Source organism: Rhinolophus sinicus, chromosome 5, assembly GCF_057876585.1.
Source record: "Rhinolophus sinicus isolate RSI-liver-muscle chromosome 5, RSI-T2T, whole genome shotgun sequence".
Classification (NCBI taxonomy): Eukaryota; Metazoa; Chordata; class Mammalia; order Chiroptera; family Rhinolophidae; genus Rhinolophus; species Rhinolophus sinicus.
The window spans coordinates 50,592,895-50,607,985 of NC_142505.1; the positions used below are offsets into that span (position 1 = coordinate 50,592,895).

Here is a 15,091-nt window from a genome sequence, read left to right on the forward strand (position 1 = left end):
CCATAACCCTCAAGCAAAAAATTGCATTAAAGTATATTGTTTGACTGGAAAAAACACAGATGAGATCTGCTTTCTGTTTCCATGTTTGCTCTAGCATGAAAAATATTGTTCTAAATTATTTACTATAATATGAAAGTGATGTCCCAGAAGAATAGCCACATTTAACCTGTACATTGTGTCCAGCATGATATCACCCTAACCTGGGGGTATCGAGTGATTCATCTGAAAAGCACAGATGAATGTAAAACACCCAACACAAGAATTAGAATGTAAAAGGCCTTCAGTAAAGTGGAGCTGTTATTATTATCATCAATCCTGTCGTTATCTCCAACAGAGGATCATGGGACATCGAAAAATATAGCATTCCCTAAGCCACACGAATGTGGTAAAACAAGATTTTCAAGGAGCTACATTGTATGCAGTTAGTAGAGTAGAGAAGATGCACATAGAACATCGCCAATGAAAGGAGTCAAAGTAAACATTTTCCTTTGCATTCAGAAAGCTTTACAAGCGGAAGGTAACTATGTTCCCGAAGCCCTCACACAGTCCCTCAAACTGTAGTCTCCTGAAGCTACAATGAATATGGGGCTATCAATGTGGTTCACTGGTTTTTCCAGACTCACCTCTTTTTCAGTCAGTTCAGCTTGTAAAGCATTGACCTTCTCTTTCAGGTCTTTGTTCTCTTTTCGGAAGGATTCTATCTCTTCTAGTCTTTCCCGATCATCTCTCTCCCGCTGTTCTTTCAAACGCTCAATTATTCTTTCCTGTGAGGCAATTGTCAAAAAAGAAGAGGTGAGAACCCATCAGTGTGTGTGCCAAGACATGCTACGAAAAGAAATGAGTCAAATGTATAGTGGTGGAAGGAGAACTGACTCTGGGTGGGGAACACACAGTGGGATTTATAGATGATGTAACACAGAAGTGTACACTTGAAATCTATATAATTTTACTAACCAATGTCACCCCAATAAAATATATACATAAATAATGTATGTATATAGAATTTATATATATAAAATGAAGTGAGGCAATAAATGTAAGAGTTCTCTACAGGAATCAACACACTCAAGATACTCAAAACTGGGTGTTTAAGAGAGGTATAACAGACCATCAATACAGCTTTCAGCTTGTTAATAAGAACTGGCATCACAGGGTTGCGAAGGACCTTAATGTTCAAAGCTCTGAGGCTGTTTTTGGTACCTAGACAATTTCAAGAGCAATTCCAGAAGAGGCAGGTTTGGGTGCCAAGACTCTAGACTCGCCCAAGCCTTGTACGGGCAAGAGGAAGAAGCAGAAGCAACCTCCTGGCTCAACCATCATTGCCTGGCTTTCCCATTTGACGTCAAAGGACTTTGCTTGGTTTTTGAAGAGACTTCTCTGACAAGAAAGGGGACAGAAGTGGGGCAGGACGCAGGCACTCCCAGACGTATGGCTGACTCACATTGAGAACTCGAAATAAAATAAAGAATCAGCTCATTGTATAAGTGATTCTCCAATGTGTCTAGAGATGTTTATTTACTTCCAGATGTTTTCAATGGCTTCTTGGCAATCAGGAGAGCCTCCAAAACATTGCTTAAATGTCAGCAAAGTTCACAAAGCGGCTTCCCTTTATTGAGGGCTTACTACATGTTAGGCACTGTGATGTGTGGGCCTCCTCACAGCTGTGAGGTCTCAACTACTGCCATTGGGAACAGTACAGAGCTGAGGCAACCCAGGCTCAGAGAGGCTGGCTGACTCATCCAAGATGACCCAGCTCATAAACAGAAGGCCCACCCTCATGTCCAGGGCTCTCTTAGTCTTAGCCAAGCCCATGAGACCCTATTGCCACCAACATATGCCTGAAGCCATTCAAGAAGATGTGAGGACCTGCCTGCCTTTCACTTTCATACTGAAATGAAAACAGTACTCTGGTAGACATGTTTCCAAAATGGTGGAACCTTACCGCGATCAAAATAAGAACATTGTTTTTTTTTTAAGGAAAATTTCATTTGGGAAAAGGGCGAGTTAGATTTATAAAATTTATTTCAAATCATTCAACACATATCTGAACTTCTTTTTGGATGGCAATATTAAAAAATATTGGTACAAGGACACGTAAGTATCCTGATATTGTATTTTATATTCTTCTAAGTACATAGAACAAGACAATGCCTGATACATAAGATAACTGTAAAATAATGCTTAATGCAGAGGGAAGTTATTTTGAACACTTAGTCTGTGATTTAAGTTCCCCCAGGGAAGCAACTGTTCTACTCCAATAACAATAATTTATATATTTAATGCTTTCAAGGAGAAAAAGTACCATTATTGTTTTGCAATTATTTAAAAATACTTTACAATGAGGTATATTATTACAACAGTGGGGGTGGAAACAGAACAAATGAGTCTATTAATTGCCTCTATGTATTCCTTCTTGATTCCAGTTACAGTCCTATTTTATTTTGTCTGTGACATTGGTGAGTGGATGATTCTATGATCTATAAAAGGAAATGGCCTCAGTATGTGATAAGTCTCTCAAGGACTTTTAACGATTTCAGCAACTGAGCCCTCGCAGCCTTTGCCTACACTTACTGCAAAAGCTTTGCTACTGGTCACCCGGCTACCAGGCCCTCTCCATCTCATCGCTTCTACCACATGGCTGTTGGAGTGATATTTTTAAAGCTCCAAACTGACCGTGTCACCTCACTACTTGGAAACCTTCCCAGGAATCACTCTGGCCGGATCATGTGGCATTTATTCCCACTCAGCACCCTTTCGTGGTTTACTGCATGCCCATCCTCCCAGCCTAGCTTTTCAAAGGGCAGCACTCAAATCCAACGGGTGAGGCAAACTGTCTGGCACACAACAGGCAATTAAAAAGGCTGATCGAAAGAATAAGAACTCAAATTAGGGATGATCTTGTCTTCAAAGGAAGGGAAATAAAATTAATAGTATGTGTGTTAACATCCAGAAGGTGTCAGAGTCATTTGGAAAGTAGGTTGATTTGCTCTAAGCCCTTGTATTATTGACTGGGCATCGATGACAAAAAAAATCAGCAAGCAGTATAATATTTTTAAGTGTTATTGATGATTCAATACTCCAAAATATTTCTCCGTCAATCACAAAACTAATTTAACTGTCAGCCGCAGAGGGCCAGATGTCAAAAACATGTGTTAAAAAGCCCTAATATGCCATGATCTACTTGATTAACAACTAACTTGCAGAAATTCCAACAATGTGTTCTTGTTTTAGTCTTATTTGCATTGGCAAGTGTTCCCTGTGCACTCATCTGGCTCTGCACAGGTCTAATCTATTTGTGCTTTATCACTGGGTGGGAAGTGAATTGCAGTGGCCTCCAGCTCTGCTATCTGGCTTTCTCAACTGCTTATCTGCTATGTGGCTACAGCAAGGCTTGGGAGACCAGCTTTATAAATACTGTGGGTTCTATCTCTTGAGCTCCTGTGTGTCAATCCTAGAATTAAGCCACACTCAATCTTAATTTGCTAGTAGCATTGTTTTTTGCACACTTTGGATACTGGAATAAGTTCCTGGAAATTAAAAGGAGTAACACACTTCTCTGGAGTGTAATAATCTAAGTGGGATGGTGAATAGTGCCTAATGGGTTCTACTCATTGGCGAAAAGGACAGCAAATAATTAATATTCTTATGAATACATGGTTTTTAATTAATCACGTTATTTTTTGCACTATGTTTTGTTCCAGAGGATCTATTATATGTGGATAAAAATAGAACTTGTGAGGGCAAGGCCAATGAGGATATAGTAATGACAAAAGCACAAAGACCAGAACATTTGAGTTTTCGTCCTGTTCTGTCCCACGTGAGCCGAGCGGCCTTTGGATAATCCAGGGCAGGCAACAAAGTCCCAGCCGAGGGCCGCCTTAGACAGCATGTAAGTGACTTCCTGGAGTGCTGGGTTGAGAAGCTCACTTGTGCCACGGTTGACAAACGACATGTGCCCAAGGCTCAGAAATGGAGAATGGTGGTGCACATGCCCCCAATGTGCATTTATGGGCAAGTCATTTCACCTCACTGAGCCCTTTTCCCGCCTTTACAATGAAAAAGTCTGAGTTTAGTGTTTCTCAAGTGCGGTCCTCCCCGGCATCAGAATCACTGGGCTTGTGAAAAACCGCAGGTTCCTGGAGCCACAGCAGAGCAACCAAATCAGAATCACGAGGAAATTGAACTCAGGAAACTGTACTTTGAGAAGCTCCCTACATGATAAGATTGTTTGGATGCCCAGAGAAGTTTGACACCCACTGGAAAAAATACTTAAGTCTACTCTTCTTTGTCCCATGGTAGACAACCTTGCCATTTCCTAGCCAATACTCTTGTCTGTGTTTGTCAAACACATTAGCATTGCGATGGTGGCAGCTTTTGAAAATTCCCTCTAAATAAATTGCTCTTTGCTTCTATTCTTTATTACCGTGAGAGGAAAAAAAATGCAAATAGGGTTTGGAAAGTAACACCTCACAGTTCAACGCTGGCCCACAGAGCTACTTTGTTTGGTCTACGCATTGTGATTTTTAAAAATCTGAACTCGAATGTTTTGAGACAGGTCAAGGACTCTCCAGCTCACCACAGTTGCCACCAGTCCCTACTGCATCACCCCAAACCCACGTCCCTCCTCTGTGCTCACTGCCAGGCCTTCTCTTCTCAGGCAATTAAGTTCTTTACTCCTCATCTATGGTCCCATTCAGATTTCATGTGCCTGGGACTGCAGAGCAGCAAACTGAGCAGTTATCGGCAAGGTAGTTCCACATGAGAGTGGAACTTAGAGGTCAGCTATTTTAAACGTGCATTTTGACCATAAGGTACTGAGAGACACTGACAGAAGAGGCTTGCCCAACTTGATGCAATTATCAAGTAGTGGAGACAGTTTGAGGGGGCAGACTCCCACAGACCTCAGCTTTCCTCCCCAGTTATGCTCTTGGTCTCAAAGGAAGTGCTTAAATAAAGGGAGTAGTTTCAGATTTGGGAGTTCTTTGGGATTTAAACTAGAGTAAATCAAATCTTAATAGGGCCAGGGGAAAAAAAGAGATAAAACCCTGCCAAGAATCTACAACATGGAAAATTATATGGTATATGTTTACTTCTGTAAATTTGGAGAAAGAAATTAAGAGGTACAAATAGGCTGACATCCTCTCACTCAAAAACTGCAAAAGGGCTACATAATCATTAATAATTTTTGAACCAACATGTCCTCATTCAAATTTTACAAACAAAATTACTGTGGAGAGCTTTGGTAATACATTCTTGAAAACTGAAAAGAGATGAATATCTTTCCCCTAAAAATCATCATTTTTACTCTTATAAGTCTTCAAATAAAATATTTTATCTTACAACTTAATCCTAGAGTTATAATCGTATGTTTTAACAGGAACATGAAGACTACCTAGCCATACATAGACTATGACTTTTTTTGTTTTGTTTTGTTTCTCTATATTAAGCATACATCAGTGGTTCTCAGACTAGAGTGTACACTGAAATGACAAGGGGAGCTTGGTAAAGTGCAAATTCCCAGGCCCTACTCAAAGTTCTGACTCAGGAGGTGCAGATGGGGCCTAATTTAGATGATCAACAGCCACCTCCGGCTCATTCTGAAGCGTAAGTCCAAGAAGCCTTCCCTCAGGAACTCTGGTTTAGGGAACCTGGGGGCCATTTAATCTAATCCCTCCCATTCCACAAATGGGAAATTTGAGGCCCTGGGAGAGACAGCTACTTAACCCTGAAATCACGTCTATTTTACTTATTGATTGTCTGTCTCTCCTTCACCTCCACTAGAACCTAAACTTCATGAGAGCCAGGACTCTTCCCTGTGGCATCTGCAGTGCCCACAGCCACACCCATCACACAGGGGGCACTCACTCAGTCAACACCCACCTCCACGCAGGTATCATGCCAGACACCGGGGGAAGGTACGCTAACACGCACAAATAACACACAAACATGTGTCCATTGTCTGGGCTTGGAGCCTAGCAGAGGAGATCAATTATCACAGGAAAATGGATAAAAGCACAATTAAGATTGTAACATAAGCTCTGGGAGGTTCATGGTATTATGAGAACATAAAAGAGGATTTTACCTGGTAAGCTTCCCTGAGGAAATGATTAATAAAATAACAATAACACCTATAACTTATGATACCAATTGTTCTAAACACTTTTCATATACGAATGCAAATTCTCCAAATATAATCCACTGAGGGAAGAACTATTATTATCCCCTTTTACAAATGAAGAAACTGAAGAAGTGAAAGTTACTTGTCCAAAGTAGTAAATGTCAGACCTAGGATTTGAACCCAGGCAGTCTGGCTCCAATGTTCACATTCTTAACTACTGTGCAATATAGCTTCTCAGGAAACTGACCTCTCAGAAGAAGAGGAATTAAGTCTGCAGAAATTAAAGAACATACTAGACTCGGTAATAGCATGTGCCAAGGGTGTGAGGCAGGAGGGAACATGGTGCACTTGAAAATCTAGAAGACCAGTATGGCTAGAACACAGAGAATAAGGAAGAGGTGTGGGATGAGGCTGTGAAGGAAGGAAGGAACTAAGGGAAGGAGGGAGGCAGGGAGGCAGGGAGGGAGGGAGGGAGGGAGGGAGGGAAGGAGAGAGGGAGGGAGGGAAGGAGAGAGGGAGGGAGGAAAGAAAGGAGGGTGGAACGGAGGGACGGAGGGAGGGAGGGAGAGAAAAAGAGAGGGAGGAAGGAAGGAAGGAAGGAAGGAAAACCGAGGGAGGGAAGGATGGAGGGAGGGAGGGAAGGGAGGAGAATAAGAGGGAGAAAGGGAAAAGGAGGGAAGGTGGGAGGGAAGGAGGAGTAAGGCAGAGAGAGAGGTGGCTGGTCAGGTAAGAGCCAGATCAGATGAAGGGATGGACCCTATGAGCCAGGTTAGGGATTCCACTTTTCATCATCCTAAGAACAGTGACAACTGAAGGTTTTTAAGCAGGGTCAGGATGACGTGACAGATCAGGTCTGCATTTCCACAAGGCACGCTTGGCCTCAGGGTGCCCAGTCTACTGACAAGGGTTGTGGGGGTAGGAGGACCAGCCGGGATGGGGGTTGCACGCATGTTGAAATGCATTTGCATGATGTCCTCCCAACTGTTTTCCCATCAATCTGATGCCCCACTTTACAGTGCAAGCTCACCTTCTCTGACAAAGCCTCCTCGAGCGTCGCCAGGGCAGTATCTGTATTACTGGAATCTGTCTGCAAGGACTTCACTCTGTCTTTCAGGTTGGTCAGTTGCTTGTCTTTATCCCTAAGTTGTTCTTGCAAGTTTTCAATCTGAAAATAAAGATCACCATATTTAATGCATATTTCATTACATAGCCAGGGCCAAGAGTGCTGAAGGGGACTTGTTTCAAAAAAAAAAAGACTTGAGATTATGGAAATTGTTAGTACTACGAGCTTATATTTTGACTTAGAATTAACGCTGTTTTCATGAGGCCTTCCTTCTTCCATGTAATTCAAATTTGTATTTCAATTGGTGATACAAATGAGCAGCATATCTCCCTCCACACAAATGCAAGCCCTTCGGACACATGAGCACTATTATTTCTATCCCTTTAACTAGCCCTTTAAGTCTCAAACCCATAGACCACATCATGGTGCAATGAATCAGAGAAACACATATGCAGAATTTATTCACTCAATGAACAGAATGGGTGCCCATTCTGCACCAAGCACCATATCAGTCTTACGGCAGAACCTATGTAATCATTCACTCACTCCTTGATTCAGTATTCAACTTTGTGATGTGCCAAATGTTGTCAAGTGGCTGTTTCAAAGTAACCACATGAAAAGCCAAGTAGGTTATCACCAGTAGACTGTTAATGGGAAGAACTTGTGATATAAATCAAATGTAACAAGTACTAAACACTCCATTTGGCAACTCAGTCATGTGCTGGCAACCTACCAGCCACTTTTATCCACTATCTGCAGCCTGAAATAAACACGCTACACAGCCGATTCTAACGCCTGCCCCAGAGCAGCAGCAGCCAGGACCTGCTGGTGGGCACTGCGGACTCTATCATTCATGTTTTTATTCTCTGCTTTCAAACCATATATTTCTTATCTAAGGATTAAAAGAAAGCTCCACTGTACAAACAATTTATTCGTATTAAGGGTTTTAAAATGACAAGGAAAAATAGCAGTACAACTCTAAGATAAGTCCATTCAAAATATTTGTATTCTGTATCCAGGCTTTCTCAGGAAGTCATTCCAAATTCACGTTTCACAATGTGTGACTCAAACAAATTTTTGGACGACTTGATTCATTTCGTATGAATCTGGAATGGCAATACCAATAATGACAGTAGTAGCAGCCATAATGAGAAGGAGAAGGGGGTGACAGCAGAGGTGGCAGCAGCAGCAGCAGCATCACAATGGCTCTGAATACAAAGCCAATGACGCCGCTGACCCTCAATCTGCAGGACATGGGACTTGGCTAATTTTTCCAATGGTTACAATGGATGTGAGTGAACAGAGATAGACTTTTCTCCTTTCTTAGTTCCTTCCTTCCTCCCTCCTTCCATTCCTTCTTTCATTCTGTTTTTTTTTTTTTTTTCTTGTCAACGTATCTTTTTCATAAGACATGTTTTCTGCCTTGAGACATACATCCTGAAAACTCAGGTTATAGGTCAAATAACCTTCTCTTTCATCTAAATGCAATGCGTTTGTACCCAACCACCACTGTGAGAATACACTGTCCCTCCATGGAAAATACAAGAACTCAAAAGACATAACCATCTGCAGTCTGACAAAGGCTTCCTCCATTCCAGACAAGTGTTCAGACAGTCACACAACACCGTAAGCAAACATATGCGTGAGCAAGAACACAGATGGTTATACGGCAGAATGACAGTCCTTATATAGAAGAAGCCAGCATCTGAGGGAACTGACTCTTCACACAGTGTGTTATGGTTTTGAGTGCACCCATACCCACAGATGTTTGTGTACACATATATGCGCAAATCCATGGTGCTTCGAAGCAAACTGATCAGACACAGCTTGCAGCTTGGAAGACAGTGCCCTAGACAGGGAAGAGGGGACTTTCAGGGCCTCAGCCCTGGGGCAGCGGTAGGCACAGCTTTTAAGGAACTTTAGGCACTGGAAATAGAGGCTAAAGAAGTTTGGCTATAAGCCTGTGTGAGAACAGCCCTCCCCAAACAACAGGGAAGACTAAGGAGGTGGAGGGTTAGAGGTCTTACCAGCATACAGGTAGGAGCTATGAGCTGAAGAAATGTGGGCTGGTGAGACCGATAGACATATGAGTTACATACCTGTTTATCTCGTATCTAAGAACCCAGCAGCAGAAGCGATGCTATGTCAGGCAAGACTGATTAACAGATCTGGAATTGCAGGCACATTTATAGAACAAGGGATGCACCACTTTAAAAAATTTTACACAAAGATCTCCAACAATGATTCTTAATAGAGAAACACAAGGTGCAGAGCAGTGTGGGGAATACAGACTCTTGTGTAAATAAAAACTAAATCTATAAGGAGATACATACTCATATATGTAGCTACTGAAATAAAAAAAGTTCTGGAAAAAATATAAATAATTTTTACAGTGTTTAGTTTTGGGGAAAAGGATCAAGGGTGCAGAAGGGAGAGGGGAGCTTCCATTTTTCATTTTTATACATTTCTGAGGTTTTCAACTTCAATTTTCTAACCATGTGGGTTTTATTAATTTTTAATGCCAACCAGGATTATCTGACTGACGAGATTATGAGTCGTTTTTGTTTTATATTTGTACATAAAAATAATAAATATTATACAGATAAGTAAATAATAAATAAGTAACATAAATGCCTACTTAACATTAATTGTCCAAGTTACTAACAATTACAGATTGTTGGTACATTTAAATCATTATGCAAATATTCAAAATCATGTTTGCACACAGTTGCCACTAAATGGAAATAGTAGAATGTAGAGGAAGAAAAAGCAGAATGTCAAATAATATTTAAAATATTCTTACACAGAAAACATACATAAAAGGAATTCACTAAAATGTTATTTTTTGGCAATGGTGTGACTAATGACGTTACTTTGCTTCTTTTTACTTTCCTGTGCCTGCCAACTTATTTTCCTTGAACATCATGAACAGTAGTCTGGGGAACCAGAGTCAGGGAACATAGCCCAGAATGATGTCCCAAGTTTCGATGCAAGTGCGAGTGCAGACACTGTTGCCCAGCTAGGGAATACCAGACTCTGAGGCTTACAGCACAAGCCCATCTATAACTGACCACTGGACACCACCACCAGCCCTGCGGGTGTGCAGCCCCACGCCCTGGACCTTGTGGTCACTGCATCAGAGTGCCCCTCACATTCCCAACATCCCATTGACGCTGGGGAAGATACATCTAAGGAGCAAAATTAAGGCAAAGCACACAGCCCAACTGCAAAGGAAGCTGAGAAACCAAGTGTTGACATTTTCACCTTCCAGCAGGAGAGGTCCTTCAGAAACTCAGAAGAAAGTTCAGAGCATGGGTAACCACAAAAAGGACCCATATCTACAATACCTAGGGAGAGCCCTGGTGTTTTCTCCTGAACCGGCAAACTACACCATCCTGGAGCAATTATTCTGAACTTCCTCTTTTTCAAGTTCCTACAGGGCTAAAAATCTAAGGTTTAATTCGGACACTTGCCCAAATGTGGTTCATGAAACACTTTGGTACCAGTCTATGATAAGAAAACTACAGACATGAAGAGTCTGTATATCACCCAGTGATATCATTTAAGAACATGACTGAGGGACTTCCCACCTTGAGAAGTACATAGACAAGTTGAGATGCTTTTGAACTCATGTGTCACATGTGGCCAGAACCACACAGTGTTTATACACAGTAGGATCACATGTTGTTACGTGAGAGATTAGAACTTTGAAAAAGAAATAGGTTGCTTGGGAAGCACAAATGTATAGGCCTGCTAATCTCTCAATGCTTTTTTTTTCAATTGTGGTAAAATACACATTACATAAACTTTACCATCTTAATCATTTTTAAATGTACTGTTGGGTGGTATTAAATACCTTCATGTTGTGCAACCATCACCACCATCCATTTCCAGTGTCACATTTAGTTCTACCTTGCTTCCCCGAAAATGAGACCTGGCCGGACAACCAGCTCTAATGCGTCTTTTGGAGCAAAAATTAATATAAGACCCAGTATTATATTATATATTGTTATGTTATGTTATGTTATGTTATGTTATGTTATGTTATGTTATATTATATTATATTAAAGACCAGGTCTTATAGTAAAATAAGACTGGGTCTTATATTAAATTTTGCTCCAAAAGACACATTAGAGCTGATGGTCCAGCTACGTCTTATTTTTGGGGAAACACGGTATGCAATCGTGTCACACATGTAGATTCAAGTGACCACTGAAGTCAAGATACAGAACAATTCCATCACTACAAAGATCACCCTGTGTCGCCCTTTTATGACTGCACCCACTTATCTCCTGACTCTGCCCCTGTCCCTAACCACTGGCAACCATAAATCTATTCTCCATTTCTGTATTTTTATCATTCAAACATTACATAAGTACAGTCCTACAGTATATAACCTTTGGGGTTGACTTTTTTCACTCATTATGATTCTCTGGAGATCCATCCAAGTTGTACTGTTTACCCATCATTTGTTCCTTTTTATTGCTAAGTACTATTCCATGATATGGATATACCAGTTTATTTAACCATTCATCTGTTAAAGATTTTTGGGTTGTTTCCAGTTTTTAGCTATTACAAGTAGGCTATTATGAACATTCATGTACAAGTTTTTTCTTATGAACATGTCTTCATTTCTCGGGGATAAGTGCTGCCGGAGTACAGGTGTCAAGGCTTATGGAATTTGAGCAATTTTAATTGTGTAAGAAACTGCCAAACCGTATTCCAGACTGACTGTACCATTTTACATTCCCATCTATAATGTATGAATGATCTGGTTTCCTTACATTCCCACCAACTTTGGTGTTGTCACTATTTTTCATTTTAGTGATTCTGACAGGTGTATAGTGACATCTCATTGTAGTTTTATTTTGCATTTCCCTAATGGTTAATCATTTTGTGCATCTTTTCATATTCTCATTTGCCAACTGCACATCTTTTTCAGTAAATATCTGTTAATGACTTTTGCCATTTTTCTAATTGTATTACTTTATTTTTATTTTACTGTTGACTTTTGACAGTTCCTTATATATTTCAGATACCTTGTCAGATCTATGACTTACAATTATTTTTTATTATTATTTTCCATTCTGTAGCTTATCTTTTCATCCTTTAACAGGACTCTATCACAGCACAGAAAGTCCAACATATCATTCTTTCCTTTTATGAATCATTCTTTCCTTCTATGAACTTGTTATCAACTCCAAGATTCTGAACATTTTGTCCTATAGTTTTTCTAACAAATTTATAGTTATCTGTTTTACACTCTTAACACTTAAAACAGATAACTATAAGTCCATGATCTACTTTGAGTTAATTCTCATAAAATGTGAGGTTTATTTAGGCAGATGTTCATTTTTATTGCTATAGATGTCCAACTGATTCAGTACCATCTATTAAAAAGGCTATCCTTCCTCCATTGAAATGTTTTTGCACCTTTGTAAAATACCAGTTAGGCATATTTGTGTGAGTGTATTTCTGGATTCTCTATTTTGTTCTATGTTTCTGTCTCTCCAATAATACACATGGTCTTGATTATGGTACATATATAGTAAGAGTTAATACGAGAGGAGTGATACAGCTCGTGTTATTGTTTCTCTTTTTTTTTCCAAGATTGTTTTAGTTAGTTGAGGGCTTGTACCTTTCCATAAAAATTTTATAAGTTTGTCTATGTCAATTAAAAAACCCTTCGTGAAGTTTTGATAGGTATTTCATTAAACCTAGTGAATTTTTGAAGAATTGACACCTTTACTATGTTTGAGTCTTCCAAACCATGAATACAGTACATATCTCAATTTGCTTTGGTCTTTTCTGATTTCTTTCATTAACATTTTGTATATCTCTGCATAGACATCCTGTACATGTTTTGGTAAGTTCATATCTAAATATTTCATTTTCTTTGGAGTTATTAGAAGTGGTATTGCTTTTTAAATTTTACCCTCTACATATTCATTGTTAGTATAAGAAATATAATTAATTTTTGTGGGTTGATCCTGTATCTTGAGACTTTACTGAATTTATTTATTAGTTCTATAAGGTTGTTTTGTTTTGTTTTGTTTTGTTTTTTTACTGATACCTTAAGATTTTCTATGTAGACTATCACGTCATCTTCAAAAAAGGAGAGAACTTTGGAGTACTATGTTACGTAAAAGTAATAACAGTCTTGTCTTTGTCCTGAATTTAAAGGAAACATTTAGTTTTAATGATGAAAGACAGATGTTAACTATATGTTGTTTTTTTGTAGCTATTCTTTATCAATTTGAAGAAGTCCCTCTCTATTCCTAACTTGCTAAAAGTTTTTATCATGAATGGGTGTCAAATTCTATAAAATGATTTTTCTATGTTAATTAATTTTTTTTTCTTTAGCCTGTTCATGATTGATTACAATGATTGATTTTTGAATGTTGAACCAGTCTTGAATACCTGTAATAAATCCCACTTGGTCATAATATATTTTTCTTTTTATAAATGTTTGCATTGCATTTTGTAACATTTTGTGGAGGGTTTTTGTATTTAAGTTCATGGGATATAGTGGTCGATAGTTTTATAACTTATGAAGTGGTCACCCCAATAAATCTAGTACCCACCTGACACCATGCATGGTTATTACAATATTATTGACTATATTCCTTATGCTGTACCCAGCAGCATGACTACTTTGTAACAACCAGTTTGAACTTCTTAATCCCTTGCCTTTTTCTCCCACCTCCCCAACTCTTTCCTCATCTGGCAACCATCAAAATGTTCTCTATATCTGCGAGCTTGTTTCTTTGTTTTGTTTGTTTATTTTTTTTCTTTAGATTCCACATATCAGCAAAATCACATTGCATCTGTCTTTCTCTGACACTCCACTCAGCACAATACCCTCCAGTTCTATCCATGCTGCCACACAAGAACCCATTTCCTTCCCTAGCCGAGCAATATTCCATTGTATATATGTACCACCTCCTCTTTATCCATTCATCCATTGATGAACACCCAGGCTGCCTCCACATCTTGACCATTGTAAACAATGCTTCAATGAACATATGGATGCATACGTCCCCTTGAAGTAGCACTTTGGGTTCCTTCAGATAAATACCCAGAAGTGAGATTACTGGGTCCTTTTTTGTTTCTTGTCATAGCTTTTGTTTTAAAGTCTATTTCGCCTGGTATAAGTATTATTATCCCAGCTTTTTATTCCCCTTCATTTCTATATTCATGAAATATCTTTTTCCATCCCATTATTTCCAGTCTCTCTTTCAACCTGAAGTGAGTCTCTTGTAGGCAGCATATGTAAGGGGCTTGTTTTCTTATCCATTCACCCACCCTATCTTTTGACTGGAGCATGTCACCCATTTATATTTAAAGTAATTATTGACAGATATGTTGTTATTGCATTTTATTATTTATATTTTTTATTGTTTATTTTTGTCTTAAAGAAGTCCCTCTAAGACTCCTTGTAATATTGGTTTGGTGGTGATGAACTCCTTTAGCTTTTTCTTGTCTGGGAAGCTCTTTATCTGTCCCTCAATTCTGATAGCTTCGCTGGGTAGAGAAAGCCTGCAAAGTTCCTTTTGAGAAATCAGCTGACAGTCTAATAGGAGCAACCTTGTAGGTAACTAACTGCTTTTCTTTTGCTGCTTTTAAGATTCTTTCTTTGTCTTTCATCTCTGGCATTTTAATTATGATGTGTCTTGGTGTGGGCCTCTTGGTGTGGGTTCGTCTTGTTTGGGACTCTCTGCACTTCCTGGGCTTGTATGTTTAGTTCCTTCGTCAGGTTAGGAATGTTTTCTGTTATTATTTCTTCAAATAGGTTTTAAATACTTTGCTCTTGCTCTTCTCCTTCTGGTACCCCTATGATGCAAATGTTGGTATGTTTGACGTTGTCCCAGAGGCCCCTTAAAGTGTCCTCATTTTTTTTATTTTTGCTG

General features: G+C 39.4%; 1 protein-coding gene across 17 annotated transcripts in view; it reads right to left on the reverse strand.

Moving 5' to 3' along the window:
• The window catches only part of ERC2 (ELKS/RAB6-interacting/CAST family member 2), a 918,050-nt gene that overhangs the window by 491,981 nt on the left and 410,978 nt on the right, over positions 1-15,091 (reverse strand). For all 17 annotated transcript variants that reach the window (XM_074313127.2, XM_074313130.2, XM_074313128.2 and 14 more), the window contains 2 exons: positions 7,146-7,283; positions 624-764 (listed from right to left, as the gene is read on the reverse strand). In XM_074313127.2, coding sequence (XP_074169228.2) covers positions 624-764; positions 7,146-7,283 — 279 coding nt within the window. The remainder of the gene's footprint in view (positions 1-623; positions 765-7,145; positions 7,284-15,091) is intronic.